At 43.4% G+C, this 23004-nt stretch overlaps 1 protein-coding gene and 1 long non-coding RNA gene across 4 annotated transcripts in view; one reads left to right on the top strand and one right to left on the bottom strand.

The window, feature by feature from the left end:
• LOC117954744 overlaps positions 1 to 1486 on the bottom strand; it is a 21013-nt gene extending 19527 nt beyond the window's left edge. Inside the window, exon 1 of the long non-coding RNA XR_004658888.1 lies at positions 1380 to 1486. This is a non-coding gene — a long non-coding RNA (uncharacterized LOC117954744). The remainder of the gene's footprint in view (positions 1 to 1379) is intronic.
• LOC117954739 (enhancer of polycomb homolog 1-like) overlaps positions 1 to 22810 on the top strand; it is a 35298-nt gene extending 12488 nt beyond the window's left edge. For 2 of the 3 annotated variants that reach the window (XM_034888703.1, XM_034888701.1), the window contains 13 exons: positions 3680 to 3839; positions 8615 to 8769; positions 9499 to 9705; positions 10879 to 11027; positions 11587 to 11734; positions 12158 to 12322; positions 13750 to 13839; positions 14320 to 14468; positions 14665 to 15095; positions 18147 to 18265; positions 18761 to 18899; positions 19667 to 20027; positions 21218 to 22810. In XM_034888703.1, coding sequence (XP_034744594.1) covers positions 3740 to 3839; positions 8615 to 8769; positions 9499 to 9705; positions 10879 to 11027; positions 11587 to 11734; positions 12158 to 12322; positions 13750 to 13839; positions 14320 to 14468; positions 14665 to 15095; positions 18147 to 18265; positions 18761 to 18899; positions 19667 to 20027; positions 21218 to 21290 — 2286 coding nt within the window. In that variant the 5' untranslated portion in view covers positions 3680 to 3739 and the 3' untranslated portion in view covers positions 21291 to 22810. The remainder of the gene's footprint in view (positions 1 to 3679; positions 3840 to 8614; positions 8770 to 9498; positions 9706 to 10878; positions 11028 to 11586; positions 11735 to 12157; positions 12323 to 13749; positions 13840 to 14319; positions 14469 to 14664; positions 15096 to 18146; positions 18266 to 18760; positions 18900 to 19666; positions 20028 to 21217) is intronic. The other variant, XM_034888702.1, reaches the window with a different exon arrangement.
• The last annotated feature ends 194 nt before the right edge of the window (positions 22811 to 23004 follow it).

Genomic DNA, 23004 nt, shown 5'->3' with positions numbered 1-23004 from the left:
CCAGTGCCTCTATAATTTTGATACCTATTTTAACGTTTCTTTTCTGATTTCAATTAAAAGTGAATCCCGAAATATGTTTCAAGGTTTTTTTCTCGCCGTTGTGTCGTTATTTATACAGTTATTGGCCCGTGATACTTAATAGCACGTTAGATGAAAACGTAACAAAACAACGAGGCGGTGTGAAAGGTGATCGTCCATGCTTTATTATGAGTACACACATCAAAGCTAACTATAAAGTGGCAGCCCCTCTATGCTGGGGGGGGGGGGGCAATAACAGGAAGAACGCTTCGTCTCAAAACTGTCAACAGTGTTTTTTGTGCTTCTGAACTCGCGAGTACAGTCTTCCAGGTAGAGCTAGCAAGTACGGTCTCCCCAAGAACACAAGTCCGTTCTTTGCTTACTTGGTATTGAGAAACGCCCACTCTCTCTCTCACACGCACACACCCTGCATGCTGTATATGAGATTGAGAGCTGGCAGCATAGACATAAAACTGTTACTTTACCTGTGAAATAAGAAGCAGCAAATGACTGCAGTAAGCAGGGGTATTTATTGGCTCCAGCCCGATGGACATGGGGAAAACAGGACGCCCCCGGTTGGACATGGTCGTTTTTCCATCCTCTCGGGCAAGAAATTCCACCCAAGCTGCACTCTAACAACAACGACTTACTCAGCCCGGAGTCTAAAAGGGAGCCTGAATAAGTAACTGATACAAAAAAGAAGTAAGCAACAGTCGCTGGCCTCCATGTTGCTCTCCACTGATACACTACGGATGTATCTCTTTTGAAGAATAGCAGAGCCAGTACGTAGTGTGTCTGTGAGGAGAGTTTGTGGTTTTGTTCACTGTATCAGGAAAAGTTAATAACTGTTTTCAGTTCAACAATGGTGACGTGACACACAAGGGGAAAAAAATGACAGGCGTACTTGTCTACTGGCAATGGGAAAGGATTCTATCGGCTATGTAGCATCTGCTTGTTTTTTTTTTTGTTTTGTTTTTTGCAGGGTTGCCCATGTTTAAAAATAGAAGAAAAAAATCAATTTCATACTACTGTCTCTCCTTGTAACCCTTACTAATGTGATATATCCTCCGACAAGGATAGGCAGTACACAAGTGGCTGTGCCGTAACTAGGGCTGGGTATCGCTGAAAGCTTTTCAACACGTTTGCTATACTTTTTGGATACAAATTTTATGAAAACCTTTTTTTTTTTCTTTTTTTTTTTACAAAAACAAAATTACAACTTTGCGGTACAATTTTTAACCTTTCATCCCTTGTGAGGCACACTGTAGTTAAGCCTCTCATAAAACAACACACACACTGAGCCATGTCTCCGTTTGTACAATAGTTTTTTTCTGCGTGACTCTTAGACAGCCATCACCAACTCGATCTCGGTAGAAGCATGCTGTGTGCTTATCGGCTCATTGACGCTGATGAGATTTACTCCTTAGGTATTGACATTTGGTATTGAATGACAAGGCATTTTTTGATACTCAAATTCAGTGGTTGCCTAAAAACTATTGAAGATTGGCACCCAGCCTTAGCCATAACTGTTTTTTTTTGCAGTAGGCAAAGTCATTTGCTCTCAATGAGAACCGTGTCCCACTCAGTTAATTTTAGCCCAGACTTTCTTTTGGACTCATTCACTCACTCTGTCTACCCTCCCTAGGCACAGATATTCTCTCCCTGCCCCCTCTTTTTGCCCCTGTGACTCTGGCGGCCGTTGGGAAAACAAATACACAACTCCTCCCCAGGGAGCTGCTGTGCGTGGCCGTCGGCACGCTGCCTTGTTGACAGCCTGCCTGCCAGTGGCTCAGCCCCCAGCTCTGGGCCAAGGGCTGCACTACTACCAATGACTGGGACTGTTGAGACGTGCAAACCAGTTAGTCAGCCGTCAAGCCTTTCTCCCTTCCTTCCAGCTAATTACCCCTCAATAGACTTGGCAGTGGAAGCCTTTTGTCACAGTGTTGGAAAGCAGATAAGGCCAACCGACAAAAACGGTGTTAGGTTGTCCTCTGTTGGTTGGTTGGAAGGTTCAGATTCGTCTCTGTCAAGTTTCTATTTCATTCCAGGCGCAATTGGTAATCTATTGTGATCATAAGAATTACAGTTGTAGCCACATATTTAAATGAAGAGCTTAATAAATGCATTAATGAGTTAGGATTTAATGTTCCAAACTCCAGTCCTGCAGTGTAGCTTTAGCATGAACCGTTTTTAATATGGTTCTATCTCACCTGGCAGCCCTGTTTGTTCCTGTTCAGGATGTTTTTTTTGTAGTTTATGTGGTCTGGATGACTAATGTTGCCCAATATGTAATTGGATAATTGATAGTTTCCTCCCATAACCCTTTGCAAGTGTACATTTGGCTTACATGAGTCAGCTTGTTATTCCCCCAGCATGACAAAGTTTTATCAGGTTTGATATCCTGTTTCAATTGAAATGTTTTGTTGCAAAGAACAGTTTAAACAGTTTCTTGGAATTGGTTTGTTGCCGCCCTTTGTGAAGATTTAGCTTTTTAAAGGACCGACTGCTTTAGTCTAGTATTTACGGAAGTGACTGCATATTGTCACAACAAAGTTAAATGCCATAGGGGTTGGTGTTTGCTTTCACTGCGTTAGTTGAAATGGGAACAGGTTCCAGATGACGGCCGGCCTCGTTTCTGGTAGAGGGAAATCTCAGCTGCTGCCCGTCTCCCATCTAGACGATCAGTTTGGAAGAAACCCTACCAGCTGATTTCATCACCCCATCTGCTTGTGAAAAGGAATGATCCCAAACAAACTGGTGGGGTCTGGTCTCAGACCCCACTCAAACCGGCCCCTGGGACCAATCTCCCAAGGAGACTGGTCAACCCTTAACCCCATTCTTTTCATTCATTTTTACAAAAATAATTAAGTAACTCGTATGTCTTAAACTTTATACATTTGACCTAAGTCTTTTCCAAAACACTTTTCTTTAGTATCCCAAAGAAGTTCCCCCTGGACAATTGAATCTAAACTTAGTGAGCCTCAGATGTTGACTACATTCTCTTTTTTTGGGGACATCATAGGGAGTACGTGTATACTATCACATGGGAAAAGTAACTACATTTACATGCTGTGAATTGTTTTTTGAAAGGAAAAATCGAAATTGAATCGTGACGTTTTTGTAATCGTGCACCCCGATTAGTAAGCATGTATACAGCAGATCAGGAGGCAGCTGCTTGGCTCCAGGACTTTGCATGTGCGGAGTAAATAAACTTGCTTTTTTACTGCTGTGTGGCTTTTAGCTGACTAGTGACAATCAATCATACATATGTAGGTCTACCGCATAGCCCCATCCATTCCGGATCTGTAAGGCTGATTTTTGGGTGATTGAAAGGTTGGATAATGAAATATTGACCGATAAGGGATTTCTTAAAAAACCCATAATGCAAGTGAGCAGCTTTGGTCACGTTTTTTTAAATTATTTTAACCAGAGACGTACTAACAGGATATTTTCCAGTTGGAACAATAAGCTTGCAAGTGCACTTTGGTGACAAACAATTTAATGACTATTACTTATCTCTCATATTTCTGTACTGCAAATCCAACTGGATAACCCTTTTAGTGTGTATGGTATTTAACCCCGGAGTTTTTTTATAATCTCTGGTACGAACACATCCCTCCTCAGTGCTCCAGGTCTCTCACCTCTGTCCTTGTTTCTGCAGGAACACCATCTCCAGCGGGCCATCTCGGCGCAGCAGGTGTATGGCGAGAAGCGGGACAACATGGTCATCCCGGTCCCCGAGGCAGAGAGCAACATCACCTACTATGAATCCCTCTACCCTGGGGAGTTCAAGATGCCAAAGCAGCTAATTCACATACAGCGTAAGTGGGCTTTACTAATGACAAATCTGGGATGCTGCAATCAGGCAGAATGAGTTTGATGTAGCAGGTTAGGGACCTCGGATGTTTCATTAGTGTTGCCTTTGATTATTTTGAATGCGTTAAATGGCACTTGGGCTGTTGATGAGTGGCAATGAGTAGAAAATTGTGCATGATTGTAATTTTTTTATTTGTAAACTTTTGAGGATAAACTTTTCCACAGAAGTCTTATGGCTGAATGAAAAAGGTGCCATCAAAAGGGAAACTGTTGATCAAGGTGTTTCCTGGCTGTAGAAAGTTGTCAAAATTGAAGGCGTATAAAATGGCCATTTAGGGTCTCCCTTTGCCAGACCCTCCTCCAAAGCGGGCCCGAAGTAGAGTCTGCCTACACCACTAGTCCACTACATGTAGTCGACATCACCGATTACGTAAATGCGTCATCACAAATAATTTGTCCTGTCGCATAGAACTATAAAAGTAACATGACTGCCTCAAGCAACAACACTGAGAAAAAGGCTTGACACGGTCTTCTAAAGTGTTGGAGTATTTTACTCAACAACAACGTGGTAGTCTGTGGACTTTGTAAAATGATCCATGAGTCAGGATAACAGCAGCAGAACACCTTAAGTTATGCTCACCTATGCTTCTCCCGTAGCTCACCTGTATACAGTATGTCCTGACTGACGTGAGTGGGAGGTAACCTGTGCTGCGTCTCCCCCATCTCTAGCAAACATGCCAGATTGTTTCACATATCTCGAGTTTTTATTCATGTCCGTTATAATGGCCCACGTATTAAATTGTAAGGTTTAAATTGGATTGTAATTGGATGTTAAACAATAAGTTATTTATTATTCCACCTACTACTGTTAAAAAAGCAATTTAATTATTCATTTAAAAAATGAATCATTAGATTAGACGACTAATTGAAAAAATAATCTGTAGATGAATGGTTTGGGACAGCCCTTTACACCACAGCATTCCTGGAGCGGAGGAACGCGTGCTCTGGTTTAATGGCATTTCTTTAAACCAATCACAATCGTCATGGGCGGTGCTAAACTCCGCACAGAGCTGCTGCTAGTTGGTCGTGCAAGAGAGAACTCCGGTTGGACAGATAGATCTCTGCAGGGTAAATCCAGACAGCTATCCAGACTGAGGACCAGGTAACCATAGTCCTCAGATAGGACAGATAGTCTAGCTAGCTGTCTGGATTTACCCGGCAGAGATCTGAGGTCCAGTAACCATAGTCCTCAGATTGGCCAGATAGTCTAGCTAGCTGTCTGGATTTACCCTGCAGAGATCTGAGGACCAGGGAACCATAGTCCTCAGATTGGACAGATAGTCTAGCTAGCTGTCTGGATTTACCCTGCAGAGATATGAGGACCAGGTAACCATAGTCCTCAGAAATACATCAAATTTTAAAATTCCAACACAAAGAAAGCCAAGGAAACGCGAAAGACATGCATCCGGTGTCATTTCCCGCGGTACAGATGCAATTAATAAAAACAATAAATAAATAACACAGTGCATTGTGTGCCACACAATCCCCATTGGCTGCCACATATTAGTGTTGTAAACACTGCGGGCTAATCTCCAGGTTTCAGCAGAGGTCAATACAGTCTGAATAGATTTCATTGTTGCTCATTTCCAGGTCATGAAAGTTTAGCGTTTGCTTCAAAGCATCAAAATAAATTAACAGATCTGTCACATTTACTGTCATTTTACAAGGGGACAGTTGAGAAATCCAGCAAAGAAATGAGACTGCACAAAAATAATTAACTGATGAAAACTTACACGCTTCAATGTGGTGTGATTGGCTTGGTCATAGAGCTTGCTGTTTTTAGTCTGGTCATGTATAAGGGGGGGTCACCAGACCCCTCCCGATTTGATATCATGATACGTCCCCAAAAGGAAACTTTGTCAACATCTGTTTTATCTAAAAAGATACATTTCTGTTTGTTCATATCACTCTAATGTTATTGCTGCAGAATGGGACAAACTGACCAACACATTCCCACGGAAAAATTGCAGTACTATGTATAAATTTTTTTTTTTCTTCCCTAGTCAATAACTATTTATCTTTTGCTCTCTAATTGTAAGTACAGTAGCTGTGCATGCCTGATTGGTGCCAGTTTCATATGATGATTTGGGTAGATGATGCTGTGTACCTGCTGTGAGTTTGGGGAGAATATGAGTTGGTTTGCATTGCCCTGACGCTGTTTGACATGACTCGCATAGGTCACCGAGCCTTGAGACATACTAGAGGACTTGAAACGCTGAAGCCCCATAAGTGGAATGCTCTTTTGAGTCAGAAATATGCTCACACTCGAGCCCATTAGCAAAGAACAGCATCATGTGTTTTTACACTAAACTAAAGTTATACTGATGTATCTTTGACCTGCAGAAATATTCAGTGTGCATCATTAAGCTTTCATATAATGGTGATCCATTAAATTGTCTGATAAAGCATCGTGAGAAGTTGTGAGAGCAGTGTGAGGGGTTGGTGTGAATGAACGTGCTATACTCCACACAACAAAACAGATATTTTATATCGTTCTTCTATATCGTCCTATGCTTTCGGTCTTCTCAAAGGGCAAATGTGGTATAATTATGCCGGATTATCATCTGGTGTGTCCCTAACCTCATGATCCAACAGATGTTGGGTGGGCAGTAGGCCTGGATCAATTATTACATAATTGTCTTTACCCAATCGCAATTATTCGCTAACATTAGCTAAGCTCCTAAGACTGTAATGTTAATTGTTTATTTTGTAATTATTGGACAGACTGTTGAGCTCAAGCAATGCTAGTGGCAACTGTCACTTGTTGCCATAGCAACTCCAAATGTCCTGGGCTGTAGCTGCTTCAAGCCAGAGAAACTGAACTTGCTCGTGTGGCAGGCCCAAAATCTGTCTGAAAAACCTGACAAACCCTTAAACCATCGCCACCCTTCCCCTATTTGTTCAGAGCACTGCATAGGCTGAGTACATATCTGAGCCACGTGATCGGAACATAACCACGAGATTTTTCCTGGAATTCATTTTCCACTTTTAATCTGTCTGAAAATGTAACGCATGAATATTTTCAAAGTTGACTGAGAGAAACAATTATAGTGTTAGTCGTAATTATGTGAGACAATGAATTGTACAGCAACATTTGGAATTGTTCCAGCTCTAGTAGGCTGTACTCTGAAAACACATGTATTCCTGTTACATGTTCCCTTGGATCAGAGAGGCTCCAAAATCAGGGTAGCATCTGTCGCCTTGGTCCCGCTCCATGTTCTGTGATGCCATGTTCTACTGCTACACTGCAGTGCCCTGCTATGTCCTGCTGGGCCTTGTAATGCCGCACAGCGTCCCGCTATGCCATGAACTACTACAAAGAACTGCTACAGACTACAAATTTTTGTCTATTTTTGTTATTGCCACTCTTCATTCCAACCCCAACCGGCCCGTCAGACACCGCCTACCAAGAGCCTGGGTCTGGGTCTGGGCCTGGGTCTGGGTCTGACAGAGGTTTCTGCCTAAAAGGAAGTTTTTCCTCGCCACTGTCGCACTATTGCTTGCTCTGGAGGAAACTACTAGAACTGTTGGGTCCTTGTAAATTCTGGAGTGTGGTCTATCTGTATAGTGTCTTGAGATAACTCTTGTTATGAATTTATACTATAAATAAAATTGAATTGAATTCCAGTCAAATGTGGGCAAGTAGTCCTGTGCAGTTTAAAGGCCCTGAACACCCACGCGTGTTTTCCGTTAATCTAGCTGATTGGACCTTTCCCAGGACTTTGGGGGGGGGGGGGGGGGGGGGGGGGGGGGGGGTCTAGAGTGATTGAGATCTTCCTGAGCCTCTTGTTAGTGTCCTTGCACCTGTTAGGGCAGGATGAGTGACAGCTTTATCGTTCCTATTGGTAGAAAAGATTTGGGACCTAATAAATTCCCATCTAAGCTCTGTCCTACGTTCAACCTGAGCAGAGATCCAATCAGCCAGAACACCTGGAATCACCTGTTTGGCTGTTCACAGGCTTAAAGGAATGGGAGATCTTGAGCAGAATGGAACTGCATCAAAGTTTAGAGTAAAACTACTCTGTTTTGGCATTGGATGCTCCAGTTCTCACGGTTTGCCGGGTGACTTGGTCAAGTTCTTTGTTGAAAATCAGTATATGACTTTGCTATTTGAAATGCATATGTAGTCTTTGTTTCTTTGTGTCTAATAGCTGGACAGTCAATTTTCTATGCAACAGTGTTGAAAATCTGGTTATTAAAATACTTAAAATACTGTGGTCGAGTTACATACATAGACAGGGAGGTTAATGCCTTGATGCAGAGGTCTTGGGTTAGAAGCCGACCTTGGATGATTTCCTGCTTGTCTGCCCCCTCTCGCCCCTTTCTCACCTAGCTGTCCTATCAAAGGGCGGAAAAGCCCCCAAAAAATTAGAAATATTTAAATACTCATAAATGTTGCTGAGAAGTGTTTCCCACAGGTCAAGAATTTACTTGTGGAGGCGCAGGATGTGACGGCTGGGTTCAGTAATTAACTAGTTAAAGGTTTAACTATTTTAAGGTTAATTGTCTATCAGTGAAGCTGAAGTTTTAGTGTAGGCTAGGGCTTCACAAGTAATCACAATTAGCCAAATCGCAAGGTTGGGACAAGGCGCAATATTGCAGGTGGGGCCCTATTTTTGTTAAAGGCTTAAAGGTTATTACAGATCTGCAATACATTATTAGGCCAGAGACTTATCTGTCCAACTCTAAAGTCTGTCTCCTTTCCTGGACCTCCCTGCAGCTTTCAGCTTGGACACAGAGCAGCCCGACTACGACCTGGACTCGGAAGACGATGCGTTTGTCAACAAGCTGAAAAAGAAGATGGAGATCAGCTTCCTCCAGTTTGAGGAGATGATTGACCGGCTGGAGAAAGGCAGTGGACAACAGGTTGGCACCGTTTGTGTCTTTATCTGTCCCGAAAACACAGTCAGCTGTAAAGAAAAACTTATGAATAACCTTCCACATAACTGCAAAATACGCTCAAACAATAAATCCGTCATATCCACATCTGTGGACTCGTTCCTCCAGCATCTTGCTTTCAGCCCGCGATTAGCTTCCTTTTGTCTTCTTCAATGCAGTAAGAGTAACCTTTTCGCCAGTCCCAAGTTTCTCACTCACTCCAAACTTTGTCCGCTGCTCGATTACCATCTTCAGCTGCATATTTTACTACATGTTTATGATCTGCAGAATAGGATTTTTTTTTGGTGGCAATTTGTTTGTGTTAAGTCATCTCAGTTGTCTTTAGGAGCAGCATATAGTTAAATCTAGAGTGCCCTCTCACTCAGTTGAATTAACATTTAGAAACCTATAAAGTCAGACTCAGTGGGGAGTGAAACCGAAGCAGAGGGACAGACGCGGCTGTAGCCGAGCCAAAGTAGAACACTTAATTCATTAACTTTATCGGTTATCAGGTAAATAAAACACTGATACAGATAATTTGCAAAGTGCCAAAAAAAACGGCCGGATAATCAGCCAGGGCCCATTATCAGTCTATCCCTAATACCCCTGAAACCATTTGTTGTACGACGCCATCACCAAAAAAGTCCTACATATCCGATTTGTCACCCTCACCGCTGTGTAAATGACTTATTTATCTAAATGTAACTCGTGTTTGTATCTTTCCAGCCGGTGAGCCTTTCGGAGGCTAAACTGCTGCTGAAGGAGGACGATGAGCTCATCAAGGAGGTCTTCGACTACTGGAGCCGCAAGAGGAAAAACAGCAGGGCCAACTGTCTGATCCCCACCGTCAAGCAGGAAAAACGGGACGTCTCCAGCACCAGTGACCCCTACGTGGCCTTCCGACGGCGCACAGAGAAGATGCAAACCAGGAAGGTCCGTAGTCCTATTGGCAGTTTGTCTGTGGCTGTAATTAGGGATGTTCCGAGCAATGGATCGGAGCTGATTTTTGGCTTTTTTTTTTAAACTGATGGGGATCATCTTGTAGTCATCACCTCCTTTAATCACACACGCCATGCGCCACAAACACACCTCCAAACCGCCTGGACGCTGGCACTTTCATACCAAAACGGCACGCTGACACTCACCCGGGTCAGTCCGGAGTGTCTTGTAAGTAAGTGGGGGGGTTCAAAAGAGCTGATTAGGACATCACTAGCTGTGATCATTTGTTAACTTTCTCATCTTGTTAGCGTTTGTGTAGTCGGACATCCTTCAGTGGCATTATGTCAACTGGGGACAAAGAAAATGATGCTTTCTCATACCTCGTTGCAGCAAATATTTCATCCCGTTAGACAGGCTTCCTCCTCGCATTAAACAGTTTTCTCATGGTGACCGCCTTTTGTGTAGCTTTGCCAGATTAGCTTTCGTTTTGCATTGATGTCAACATGCCTAGCCTGTGATGACGGATTATGTTCTGAATACCTGACCATGACATGCCGACGAAAGAAGGCTGTCGGGCACCGCCAACCATGTTCAATGAACAGCATCCTTCTGCATAAAACATTAAGCTATAAGCATGGGTATCCGCTAGCTCCTGGGCTAATGTAATTGTAAATACGCAGAATATATAGTACAAGCACATAGCAGAGCTTGCAAACTGGCTTTTTTTGTCACCATAGCTCGCTGGAAATCAAAAATATTTACTTACACACTTCAGTGAAAGAGTTCCGTGGATGGTATCTGCCATGCTATCTTTTGTCTGGCTGTAGCTAAGTTGGAGGAGGTTGACTGACTCACAGCACTTCAACATGTGTTTCTTCAACACAAGGGTGTGTAATACATTTAAACAAGGTTCATTTAATTACAAACTTTACTTCTATACTTGATATGGATGTGTGACGAGACACCCAGCGCACAAGACAAGAGTTTAACACTATTTTACAGAAATCCGCAACAACAAAAAAAGGGCCTATAGTTCTTTTTATTCAATTGACAGCCACAAAATGAAAACCGAGCACTGACACTATTATTAATTCCATATGTACGGTGGGAAGATGCAAATTCTTGTTAAGCATTGCTTATATCCATTTTCTTCCTTCCCACACTCAGAACCGTAAGAATGACGAGGCGTCCTACGAGAAGATGCTGAAGCTACGCCGGGATCTGAGTCGAGCCGTCACCATCCTGGAGATGATCAAAAGGAGGGAGAAGAGCAAGAGAGAGCTGCTGCACCTCACACTGGAGATCTTTGAGAAGAGGTGAGCCTGCCTCTGGAGCTACACACACACACACACACACACACACACACACACACACTCTCTCTAGCAGTACAGGATTAAACCAATAAGTTGTTACACAGCCGACCTGGCAGGATGGAGACACCATGGTGATGTTATAAAGGAGAAAGTTAGATTGTTTTTCTATTTGACTACTGTGCTATTGGGCAATGTTTGAATTTTCACTGATGTAGTTTGAGGGAAAAACATACAACTGCCAAATAAAGTGGTTTGAAAGGTGTAGACCTGGGTTCTTCAACATTAATTTTTTTGAGCCAAGGACCTCTTCACTGTATCTGAGGATGGCTACCTTAGTGACTACCTATTGGCCATCAATGTGTTCTTTCACTCAAATAGGCTGATTTAGTTCTTTATGTTGGATTTATTTTTAGACATAAATCCAAATCCAACAATGTGAGCAGTTACTCTGAGGCCCCAGACCCCCTGTTGATGATCTCTGGTATAGGTTAGTCTGAGACTGATTGGTAAAATTTAGCTAACCCCTTTTCTTTTCTTTTGGCCTTTTTTTTTGCTTTCCCAGAAATGTCATGTCAGACTATGGTGGTGAGGTGATGGCAGAGGTGTTGGCTGAGCGGGCGCTGGTGAGGCCGCAGATCATTCCCCTGGTCCCTGTCACCAACCAGTACCGACACCAGGACCACATGGACCCCAAGGACTACAAGTCCAAGGTAAGGCTCACTGTTAAGAACAGGGTTCTACCACTGGACTGGGTCAAGATGTTGTCCATATAAATGTCTGATTACACATTTAATACGCTGCCAGTTAGGGCTACACAATGTGTTTTTTATCGTCATGGCAATATCAACTGGCACAACAAAGACATCGCAAAACCCTGCAACATATTGTAACAGACACTCTGAGATTCTTGGTCATTCATTATTATAAAATGATCACATTGTTGTATTTATGTACACCGGGAAAGAGCAATTCTAAGTCCATGTGTTTTAACATTAAAATTAGGTCTTTTTAAATGGAATTATTGGTTGTATTTTCAGGGACCGTATGCACGATTAGAGATGGCCCGTAGTCTTTAAATGTGTGCTTTGAAGGTGCTCTAAAGTCTCGTGACTGAACTCTTCTCCCCCGTTCAGCCCGAGAAGACAGAAGTTCCCCGACAGAAGAGGAAGTATGAGAAGAAGCAGAAGGTGTTGCCTCTGTCGTCGGGCGCCCCCCATCATCCGGGTCCTCTTGTCTTCAATGCCAAGGACCTCAACCAGTATGACTTCCCCAGCTCAGATGACGAGCCCTTCTCCCAGGTACATGCACGACTCGTACAAACACAGCACTCATTCATGCAAAGCCAAGCACACTATACAGACCAGGCATGACCGTGTGACTCATTGCTTATTTGTAGATGATTTTGTTGGATGTTTGAAGTGAAATATCTTTGTAACGTGTATCCTCATTAGGCTGTAACAGTATGGAAAATAAAACGAAATTACGACACTCGGCTCCACAAACCAGTGTCGCGGTGGGAGAAAGCAGATTTGCGACAAACCCCTTCCAACTCCCAGAGTTATCCTTCTCGTCCAAATCCAGCACTACCACATCTTTAACTTAATAGTAGTCCTTTGGGTGCCTTATTCCTGTTTTATCTGGTAAATTTAGCTAACTGTACAGAGGGCTAAAAGGGAATAAGGGGGCACCTGTAACGCTAACGGAGGTGTAACGTTACGAGTGGCTGCTGTTCTGTTTCGGGTGTCTGTTTCCCGACCGTATTACAACGAATACGGAAAAAAAGAATCGGTATGGAATTGTGGGTCAGAAACGTGAAACAAACCAAAGTTTGGCGTATCGTTACAGCCCTAATTCTCATATGTGAGTGTTTCAAGGTTTGTGGACAAAACAAATGTTTCTGCATGCATTAGTTGGTCTTGGAGTTTGTAGGCTGACAAAGATGTGTAAGATGTGTTTCAGGGTTCTTCAAAAGTCTTTTGACTTTTTAGCAGCCTAAAACTGATTAAAAGTATTGTGTTGTAGGTCTTCTTTTCCTGCGTCCATGCACCGCTACTTTTTGTTTTTTTCAGGTCCATTGTGTTGTAGTTCTTTCTTTCGCTAGTCCAAATATAATTCACTGTATTATGACTACAAATTAGACCAACGTGCCACTTTTTGGTGCAAGGTCTCTTTCGGATCGAACCACAGACCTCCAAGGGATTTTATCCTCCTTCATGGGGAAGTGCAAGTTAAGAGATACTTGCAAAAAAACTGAATTAAGAGTTTAGTTGATGTTGTGATAAAAGTCTTAAATTTGACATGGTGAAACCTGTAGAAACTGTTTACAGAATTCATTAGAAACTGATGCAATATCTCCAATTTTGCTTAAAACATGACAGGACGTGATCGTGGTATGACTGAAAGAAATTGAATGATATAAAAAAAATGTTTTCCATGACTGCATATTCTGATACTTAGATGAATGCCCCTGGATGGATTTAGTGTTAATTTAAGCAAAAAAGCACATGACACATAGTGGTAAAAGCACTTATTGCAGGAAATGAAATAACAACCTTGAGTGTCTCTGAGCACAGCAACCTACCCATGCTCTTTCCGTAGCTCCCCTCCACTCTGCCCTTTTCTCTTAATAATTCCACTCAGAATTGCAAAACCACATGAGATGAGCGGGTGGACTTCAGTGTTATAAATTCTGCTCTTCCACTGACCTTAACCTCTGTGTCCACAGCTGCACTCAGGCTCATCAGACGCAGAGGAGGAGAACGACCCAGATGGCGCCTTCGCCTTTCGCAGGAAGGCGGGCTGTCAGTACTACGCTGTAAGTACTGTGGTCATCAACAGTTTATAATCATTGGAGTTTACTTTTACATAATGGTGGGTCTAAGGGGCCATAAGTCCCCAGCAATGATGCCCTGAGATTGTAAGGGGCTTTCAAATGCAGATTTTAAGTTTATCTCAATTTCAGTATTTATTTACACGCCCTCATCGTATCATTAAAACAAATTTCTGATGGTACAAAGATCAAGTGTAGGACGTCTGAAATGGGTAACCTCAAATAAGCTACCTGAAACTTTTCAGTTGGCCCAATAACATTAAACATACAACCGAGAATATACAAATGCTAAAACTCAATTCACAATAGATACAACACCGACAAATACCACAAAACAGACAAATACCACTAAACAGACCATCCCGGTACACTAAAAACAATCCATCTGATTGCAAAGACCAGAGGTGTTGTACCCAGACAGTCAGAAGGAAATGGGTAAAGTTCAGCATCCTGTCTTTTTTTCAGGCTCGTCAGGACCGTGTGGGTAGCTGGCCGTGGTGCGGACCCTGGGACAGCGGTTTAGCAGAAGATCGCTTTCGCTACAGTCTCACCACGCTCACCGTGCCGCGGCGCTGCCTCGGCATGGCTCGGCGACGCGTGGGACGAGGTGGAAGGTCAGTTCAACTTTGGTTTGCTTTCTCATTTAGTCCTGCTCCTTATAAAACATACCTGGAAGCATTCTTACCTAACTTTGTGAATAATTTGGTAGAACACGTAATAATAATAAGAGAGCTTTGATACATTAGCCCCAAAGAATACCTGACAAATGAATGTGGTTGTCTTTTATTGACACGGTCCACTGTCTCCCAGGGTGCTGCTGGACAGAGCACACACGGACTATGACAACGTTTTCCATGGACTGGATCCCGAAATGCTCAACCTGCCTCTTCCCCCCTCTTCTCCTCCTCCTTCAACTACTTCTTCACGCTCGCCGGCCACCGACAAGTTTGCCAGTACCTCAGAAACAAATACCTCGGACAGAAGTTCCTCCTCCTTCAACTCCTCCCTTTCCTCTACATCTCCCTCTTCCACGGACCTCAGTCAGATACTGTTGAATATAAAGTTGTGCCGGTGGAGGCACTTTAGACCACGGACACTACCACTACATGAACTGGACCACGCCCACCCACTATTCAGGAAGTTGAGTCGAAGCCTGAAGCGGCCCGTCTCCGCCTCCACAGCTGGGGGACAGCCCTATGGCTCTAAGCGCCCGCTGAGGGTTGTCCCTGCACCCGCCGTTGGTAAGTGAATTGGCTAAACACACACACACACACTGTTTACTTTGCCTTCGTGGCATCTTGGGGTTGCAGACGACCATCTCTGCTTTGATTTGAGTGATTGGGCCAAGTGGTTTCAAAAATAACTTTTTTCTTCTTCTTTTTTTATTGGAATACGATACCATCATTGGTTCAAAGTTTAACAACTGAAGTTTGGGGTTGCATAGCGACCACCATACTTGGAGACGCTTGTTGTGTTGCAGGAGCGCAGTAAGTGGCAGCAGCCCAGTAAAACTGCATACCACCATCAAAATCCAATATTCCTCTTATTGGTGAAATAAGTATGTGGCCCGATTCAACTCAACAATCAGAGTTGTTAAAAACAAAATAATGCCCAATGCTACAGAAAACAGGACACACACACACACCGTTTTGGGTCAGTTGCCTCAGTTATAAAAACGTGTTATCACTCAGCCCTGGTGTTATTTAGTCCTGCCGTTAGGGTGGGTTTTATTGTCCAGTATCGAGATGTTTGCTACTGAGATTTTCTTCCGTCCTCCCACTATAATGGAAGTGAAAAACCTTGAGCCTTGAAAAAACACTCTTAAAAAAAAAAAGAAAAAAAAAAAAGCAAATCATCATGTCTTTCCCACAAAATACACTCCTTTTGCTTCTGATAGTTTTTCCTATAGAAAGTAATCCCAATGAAAACTGCTGGCATGGTGTGTGGATTATGGAAACACTAGTTGTCTTTAAGGTTTACATTTTTTTACATTAAATTATAAATGAAATTTCAATTACTTTTTATGTGTGAGGTAACACAACAAAACCCAAACTGCGTGTGACAGGACACTGCAGAGTTAAGAAATGTGAGCGTTTGTTAAATTGACCCTTGGAGGCATGCTAGTTCACATAATTAGTAACCGTCAATGAATGTTTGCACAATCATCTCTGATTTTTTTGTCCCTGCGCTAGCTGCACTGTGAACGTTTTTGTATGTGTGTTGATCAAGTGCAGCTGTTGCTTTGCATTCACAGCGTGTCACCTCTGGGCCCACAAGGTGTCAATTTAAAACGGTTTGATAACTAAATTCATGAGATGCAGAGGATTTGATGGGGTGTGAGGACAGGGAGGCGTGGTGCGTTGAATACAGACTGAATGCCACAGGTCCCTGGTGGTGTTACTGTGATGGCAGTCTGGGTCTTAATGTCGCTACACGCCGGTTACTGGAGTTGGGAATGTTTCAATGTTACTGAAGCATACAGATGTAACCAACAAGAAACTGAAGTCACCGCTGTGGTTGAGTCTGCACACAGCGGTGGTAAAGGCAAGTTGCTGAGTTAATGTGTATTGTTTTGACTAAATAGGACAGTGTCAGATTGCATGAACTAAGGATGAAGGGTGTTCCCGATGGAGACGGGCCCAGAGGACGAGCTGGGACTTTCAGATCCTGATGAGTCCTGGATCCTGTGAAGTGGGGAAGTGACTGACTCACAGGGAATAAGAAAATCCATATTGCACTGAGGCCCAAGGCCACATTAATACCCCAAATGGGGAAATATGGCTTCATGATTGATAGAAAGTTAATAAAGAGACTTGTTATTTACAGGATGATTACCTGGGACCCTTAGAAGACAGACACCTGGTGTGCATGTTCAAGTTGGCCTCTATCAACCAGGTTATGGCTGAACGTTGATTTACTGGAGTAACCTGGTTACTGTCAAACAAAAATGTTTACATGCAGCTCAGTAATCAAATTTCTTCCCAGTGTATTTATGAGCCAAAGCTGGCATGTGTGTACCACAACAGCCAAACTGGAAATAAACCTGGTTGCTTCAGTACACGTGAACACACGATATGACTTTTGGTGAGGCTGAAGAGGCACCTTGGACTACAGGCTTGATGATACTATCGTATTGGTTTGAATAAAAGAAAAACGACTACGTTTTTATCTCATACTGTTCGATATACAGTAGCCATGTATTTCTCAAACTATCACTCGGCTATACTGGAGAATGTGCTGACAACATGGTTGTAGTTTCTTCTTCAGGCCGTCTTTTCTTGGCGGCTACCTTATCAACAATGAGAGACTTGGTTGCATAGGTTAAGTTTATTTCAAATTCATGTCCATAACACCTACCTCATGCATAACTGATTAGAGATGGGCCCCGGCTGGTTATCGATTATTTGTTGACAATTTGCAGATGATCTGTATCAGCGATTTTAGTTCTTTCTTCAAAAGATATTGGATTAAGTTAACTAAGTGAAAAGTGCACTGCTCCGGCTCTGCTACACCTCTCCTCTCACTCAACACTTCAGTAGTTATATATTTTGAAATGGACATACTTGTATCTTTCTTTTCTTTTTTCTTTTCTTTTTTTGCACTGTGGCATTGCTACTTGTTGGAGTTTGTCACGGATCAAAATCATAAATTTGGCTAAAAGATTTAATTTTTTTAATCCATATCTGTTTCATTAACTAATCAGTATTATCGGCCCCGATGACCCGATATCGGTCGATGCCCCATCACGGATGACTTTCCTGACGCTGATGCCACTGGGTTGCCAAAGGGCAAGAGGCAACCGCAGGCGTGGCCGAGCACTCTGATCATAAGAGTCCTATCGTGCACACCACTTTGCATGCTGGCCACACACACACACGCACACGCACACACACACACACACACACACGCACACACGGTGTGACTGGTCTCTGACAGGCTCAAAATCCATCATCAGGGTGTCATCCAACCCTCCTTCACGTCTAGACCATGTTTTTGAGCAGAAGAGTTGTTTCTAAAAGTAATCTGGTCCTCTCTAGTAGTCTGGAATCTGTCCAACGAAAGATCGTATACGTTAGTTTGAACACAGTGATCACGTTTCTCTAAGCACATCGGAGGCAGCTGCCGCTGTTCTTCACACACTACCCGTGCTTTTGTTCTGCGTTGTTTCATAGAGCTGAATTTGTCTGCATGAGTCTTCTATTTTTTGGAAACGTGATGAGGCAGTGCTTTAAACCTGTATATGACACTATAGAGGGAATTTCCAGACTTGTAACAAAACGGTTGTCTCTCAGCTTTCACAGCAGAACAGTACCAGCAGCATCAGGAGCAGCTGGCCCTGATGCAGAAACAGCAGCTGGAGCAGATCCAGCTGCAACAGCAATCCAACAGCACCGCTTCAAACAGCACAAAGGTCAGTTCTCTGAATAGGAGCGCTTATTTCACTTTTACTGCCAAGACTCTGGCTGGGTTAGGGTTAGTTTTGCACGATATTGGCAAAATGTGGTCTTGCGATATCAATTATGAATGTAAAATTGATGTAAAGTTATACGAAAACACATCAAGATGGGACCATGTCTACAGGACTTGTACTGGTTGGACAGTATAAAATATAAATAAAGAGAACACGACATGTGTACCAATATTGGGTCTGTCATGCACCCCCATTTCATTTACTCAAGCATATTCAACATTTGTTCATCAAATTGTCAGAAATAACAATTTAAACAAACCGTGAATGCGTCTAGATTTCTGGGACAGACTCTTTGCCTTTACTGTACGCAAACCAAACGTGCCCCCCAAAGGCCCGTTCTGAGTCAGGAAACCCTGGTTAGATCACAAACTGAACTCTTTATTTTTTCACCCCTTTTCTTCCTCATCAGTGATTTAAACAGTTTTCCCCCCCCAGAGTCTGGCGAATACGTTGGACCAGGCCAGCGCTCAGTTAGCCGCCTCGGCCCTGGTCACCGCTGACAAACTGCTGGCTCTAAAAACCAAGGAGGAGCTGGCCCTGGGAGGCGGAGTCAACGGCGTCCTCTCCCCCTCAGGTACGTGCGAGCTGAGAGGAGGGTCTCACTCGATGACAGCGAGACGGCTGAGGACGTCTGGCCCTTTGGAAATATAGTGACCTGTTGTTGTCATTTCTCACCAATAGTCAACATAATAAACATAAACACCTTTTGCCATCATTGTAACCGCTCATTATTTTATTTAGGAAGGAGGTCACTGGTCTTGATTGAATGCGTTTTGTTTTCTGATGACCATTGGAAGCTGCGAGTCGGGTTAAGTGTTGGCATACAAGTGATGAAACATTCACATTACACAACTGCAAAGTAACAAAAACTAAACACAGTTAAAATGTGACGTGCACATAACCCAAGTGTTGCAATAAGCTGAACAGACAAAGCAGACAATGAGTGTGAAGTAATAACAGTCCTAAAGCCCATAATGCACTGCACTGACAGAGCAGATAACCGCACAAAGCAAGCTGAACAATCCCCCCCCGCCACTGTCAGGCAGCAGGAATTAGTAGATAACCGACCAAAGTGACGAGATGTAAGCTCCATTTGAGATTCAGATGAAGAAACGGTGCAGGATCCGTCCTCTCAAAGACGCAGGCGTTGTCTTTGGGATTCTGGTGAAAAGGAAAACATCCGGCTCTTAAATGACCTTCAGCCGTGACACTGTGCACGTTCTCCAAGTTTCTCAAGTCCTTTAACTTTAATGTGTGGGCAGGTATAGAGTACAGTACGCTGCATATTCACTGTTTCAAGTCTCCAATAAAGACCACCCCCCTGCTTCTTTTGACCCCCAGGTGTCTACAAGGGCTCGCACCTCTTGAGCACAGCGTCCCCTTCCCCCGCTGCCCCGCCTCCACCCACTTCTACCCCGACCCCCGCCTTGCTCCACCCCTGCACCACCACCAGCTCCACCTCGGCCACCAGTAACAACAACGGCACCGCCCACCCTGTCAACACCGCCGCCGCCGCCACTCAGGTCCTGCTGGGAAACAACAGCCTCCGTCTGGGCGTCCCCCCCGGCAAGCGTGTCCACGCCCCCCGGACGCTGAGCGCCGCCATGTCCACATCCGCCTTAAAGCTCGCCGCCGCAACCGCCAACTGTCAGAAACCCAAGGTCACTATGGCAACGGCCTCAGCGCTGGACATAGTGCCCAGGTGAAAGAAGCATGCAACCACAATGATACGAGGGTTGTCAGAATGAAAAGATCAGGACTGTGTTTGGAGTTCATCACAATGGTTGCAGACGTGGGTCATCGGCCCAATCCCAGAGTCCGGACTCACGGACTTTGGTGCGTGTTCTCCCAAAATTCATAAGGGCGTAGGGTTGTCTCATTGTCTCTCAAGGGCGTGAGGGCGTGAGTACACACCTACAGAGCTCTGTGTGTGAGTCTGTGTGAGAAACCGTGCTGATGAGGTGTCGTGGTGCTGCAGGTCCCGGCCTACAGGTTCTGTCCTACAGACTAAAAAACTAAAACAGCTTTTATTTCATAAAGTTCCTCGCAAAAATCCCACTATACATCCTTTTAGTTTTTTAGATTTTAATATTTTTAAATGAAAAGGCGATTTAATACAAAAACATCATCCCCTCCAATATTGTGAATCACATCGCAATATCAGTCAAAAATAATTGCAATTAGAACATGTGCTCATATCTTGCAGCCCTAACACTGAGCACGCGTGTTTGACCTTTGAATTCCATAAAAAGGTAACCAGAGGTAATCTGTTTCCCATTTTGCCTGGAAGACCCAATTCTCTTGGTCCAGTTTTCTTCTTTTTGGCTGCCGTGTCCCGGCTGCAGATGTAATCCGTCTGATTGACACAATTTATCGCCACGACAATATGTTGAGCACTATATTTATCTCACTGCGTTTGTACTTTCACCAGATACTACTGCTGTACACCAGCCTGTTTATTTCAGTGAAAGTATTCATTATGATGGACTTGCTGTTTTAAAAGCTTTAAACGACATGAAATTTAATTTGAAATGGGCCAGTTTATTCTTCATTGATCTTATTTTTATTATTGGAGAAGAGAGGGAAGCAAGGGACAATCAGAGTCCTGTACCACAGTATTTGAATCTACATTTTTGGCTGTACTAATAAAGTTCCAGGCCCCCCTTTTTTATTTTTTATTATTTATTATTATCGTGCTGCACTGTTGATCCCAGCTGGTTAAGCGGATGTGTCTCCTCATGACATCCAAGCCTGGCAGGAATGTGTCCTCCTACACATGGCTGACTAATGCCACGGGCTACAACATTTATGCTCGACACGGTGCCGACTGCTGCAGCCTAACGTGTGTCTGTCCCTCTTCTGTCCCTCTTCTGTCCCTCTTCTGTCCCGCAGGGAGAATCACGAACAAGACAAGCCAGCACTGAACAGTCTATCGGAGAACACAGTGGCCATGGAGGTCACGTAGCCTCCCGTCGGCAGCACGGCCCAACCGTTAAAACTCCTTTTTCATGTTTTTTTTCTTTTTTTTTTTTTTTTGGTGCTATGCATCATTCGTTAGTGGTGAAAGCAAATTGGTGGCGGAATGAGCATGGCAAGGCTGGGTTTCCATGGCAACTGTTTTGGGACTTAATTGCAATGCTCGTCTCGTACAATTCTTTTTCTCTCCCCTCATTTCCCTATTTGTTACTGTTAATAAGAGATCATCTGTAAATTCTTAATATGGCAATTATATGTACAGTACTGCATATTTGTAATACCCCCCCCCCCCCCTTCATGTATATAACATTACTTGAATACAGAATTGTTCATTTGTGATGTTTTGCACTCGAGATACTAAAAAGAAGAAAAAAAATCAAATTAAAAAGAGAAAAGGACAAACTGCAACTGGTGCGAGTATGAGGTGTGAAAGCTGTACCACAGAAACATGTGTCATCATCACATGCATGGTGGGAACCTGCTGTCTCACCTATTTATTGTGCAGTGTTTACACAGGGGTTTATTTTTTTTAGTACTTTTTTCTTTTCTTTTTTTTTATACACACTGTACGCGTCACTGGTTCCCCGTGCTGTAGTCCGTGTTTAGCTACGTTATTTTTGGGGGGATGTTGTGAACCGGGCCGGGAGCTAGCCCGTCACGGTGAGGCGTTCCTCCACGGCGTCCCGGTGTGTCCTGGTGTATCCATGGAGACGTCCATTCATCCAGACTGAGGCGCAGGGCGGTAGAAGAACACGGGGGGGGGCATCAGTTTGTCAGGTCCACACAGCTCTTCCATACATAAACTATTCCCGAGACAAGTAACAGAACAATGGGGATGCTGACCCTTTCCCAGAAGACTTTGCTGCTTCTGACGTATCTAAGCACTATAATTTTTGTTGATCGATGCTGCTTTTGTATGATTTTAGCCTCTGGTTGGTTCCAGATGGCCTTATTTACGTTTTCTTCAAAGAATTATTCCCCCACCTCCCCTTATCATTTTTCAAAATAAATATTTTTGTATCTCCCACTTTTTAATTCTCACACAAAAAACATTCTTTTGTTACCCGTTGCTATTAAAAAAAAAAAGAAAAAAGTCCTACAAGGGAAGGGTGTTTAAAAAAGCAGTATCTGACATTTATCATTCCAGCTTCTATATAAAAAAAAATACATGGATTGAAAAAGAATGAAATGTTTTTCTTTTCTGTTTTTTAAAAAACTCTCAAGAAGGCTGAAAGGCCAGGAACCACGCGTTATCGGGTGCCTTCATTTGGGGAAAAAGAATAAACTATATGAAAAGAAGTCTCTCTTCTGTGAAGAGTTGGGTACTGAACAAGGCTACTTGTAGTTTTTCTTTGTCTGTACCACAGTCCCGGTCCCCATTCCAGTGGCCCAGGTAATTCATGAGTTTTTGTTTTTGTAGACTCTTCCAACACACGCCACACTACACACAAAGAAAGACTAAGAATCCTCTTGAATTGTCACAAAATGAAATAAAAATCCAGGGCATTATGTGTTATGACCAGCTTGTCTCCTTTTTATTTTTTTATTTTTTGGGTTGGCGTCCGTCCTTAATGTGTCCTGAAGAGAACAAGCGTGTAGCTCTGAGAGTATCCGTGGTCAGTAACCACCTGAAATACGTTTCAGATCCTTTCTGGCCAGCCACCTGCGACTCTCTCTCTCTCTCTCTCTCTCTCTCTCTCTCT

Source organism: Etheostoma cragini, chromosome 12 (assembly GCF_013103735.1).
Source record: "Etheostoma cragini isolate CJK2018 chromosome 12, CSU_Ecrag_1.0, whole genome shotgun sequence".
Classification (NCBI taxonomy): domain Eukaryota; kingdom Metazoa; phylum Chordata; class Actinopteri; order Perciformes; family Percidae; genus Etheostoma; species Etheostoma cragini.
This window is presented reverse-complemented; position numbering and strand designations above follow the sequence as displayed.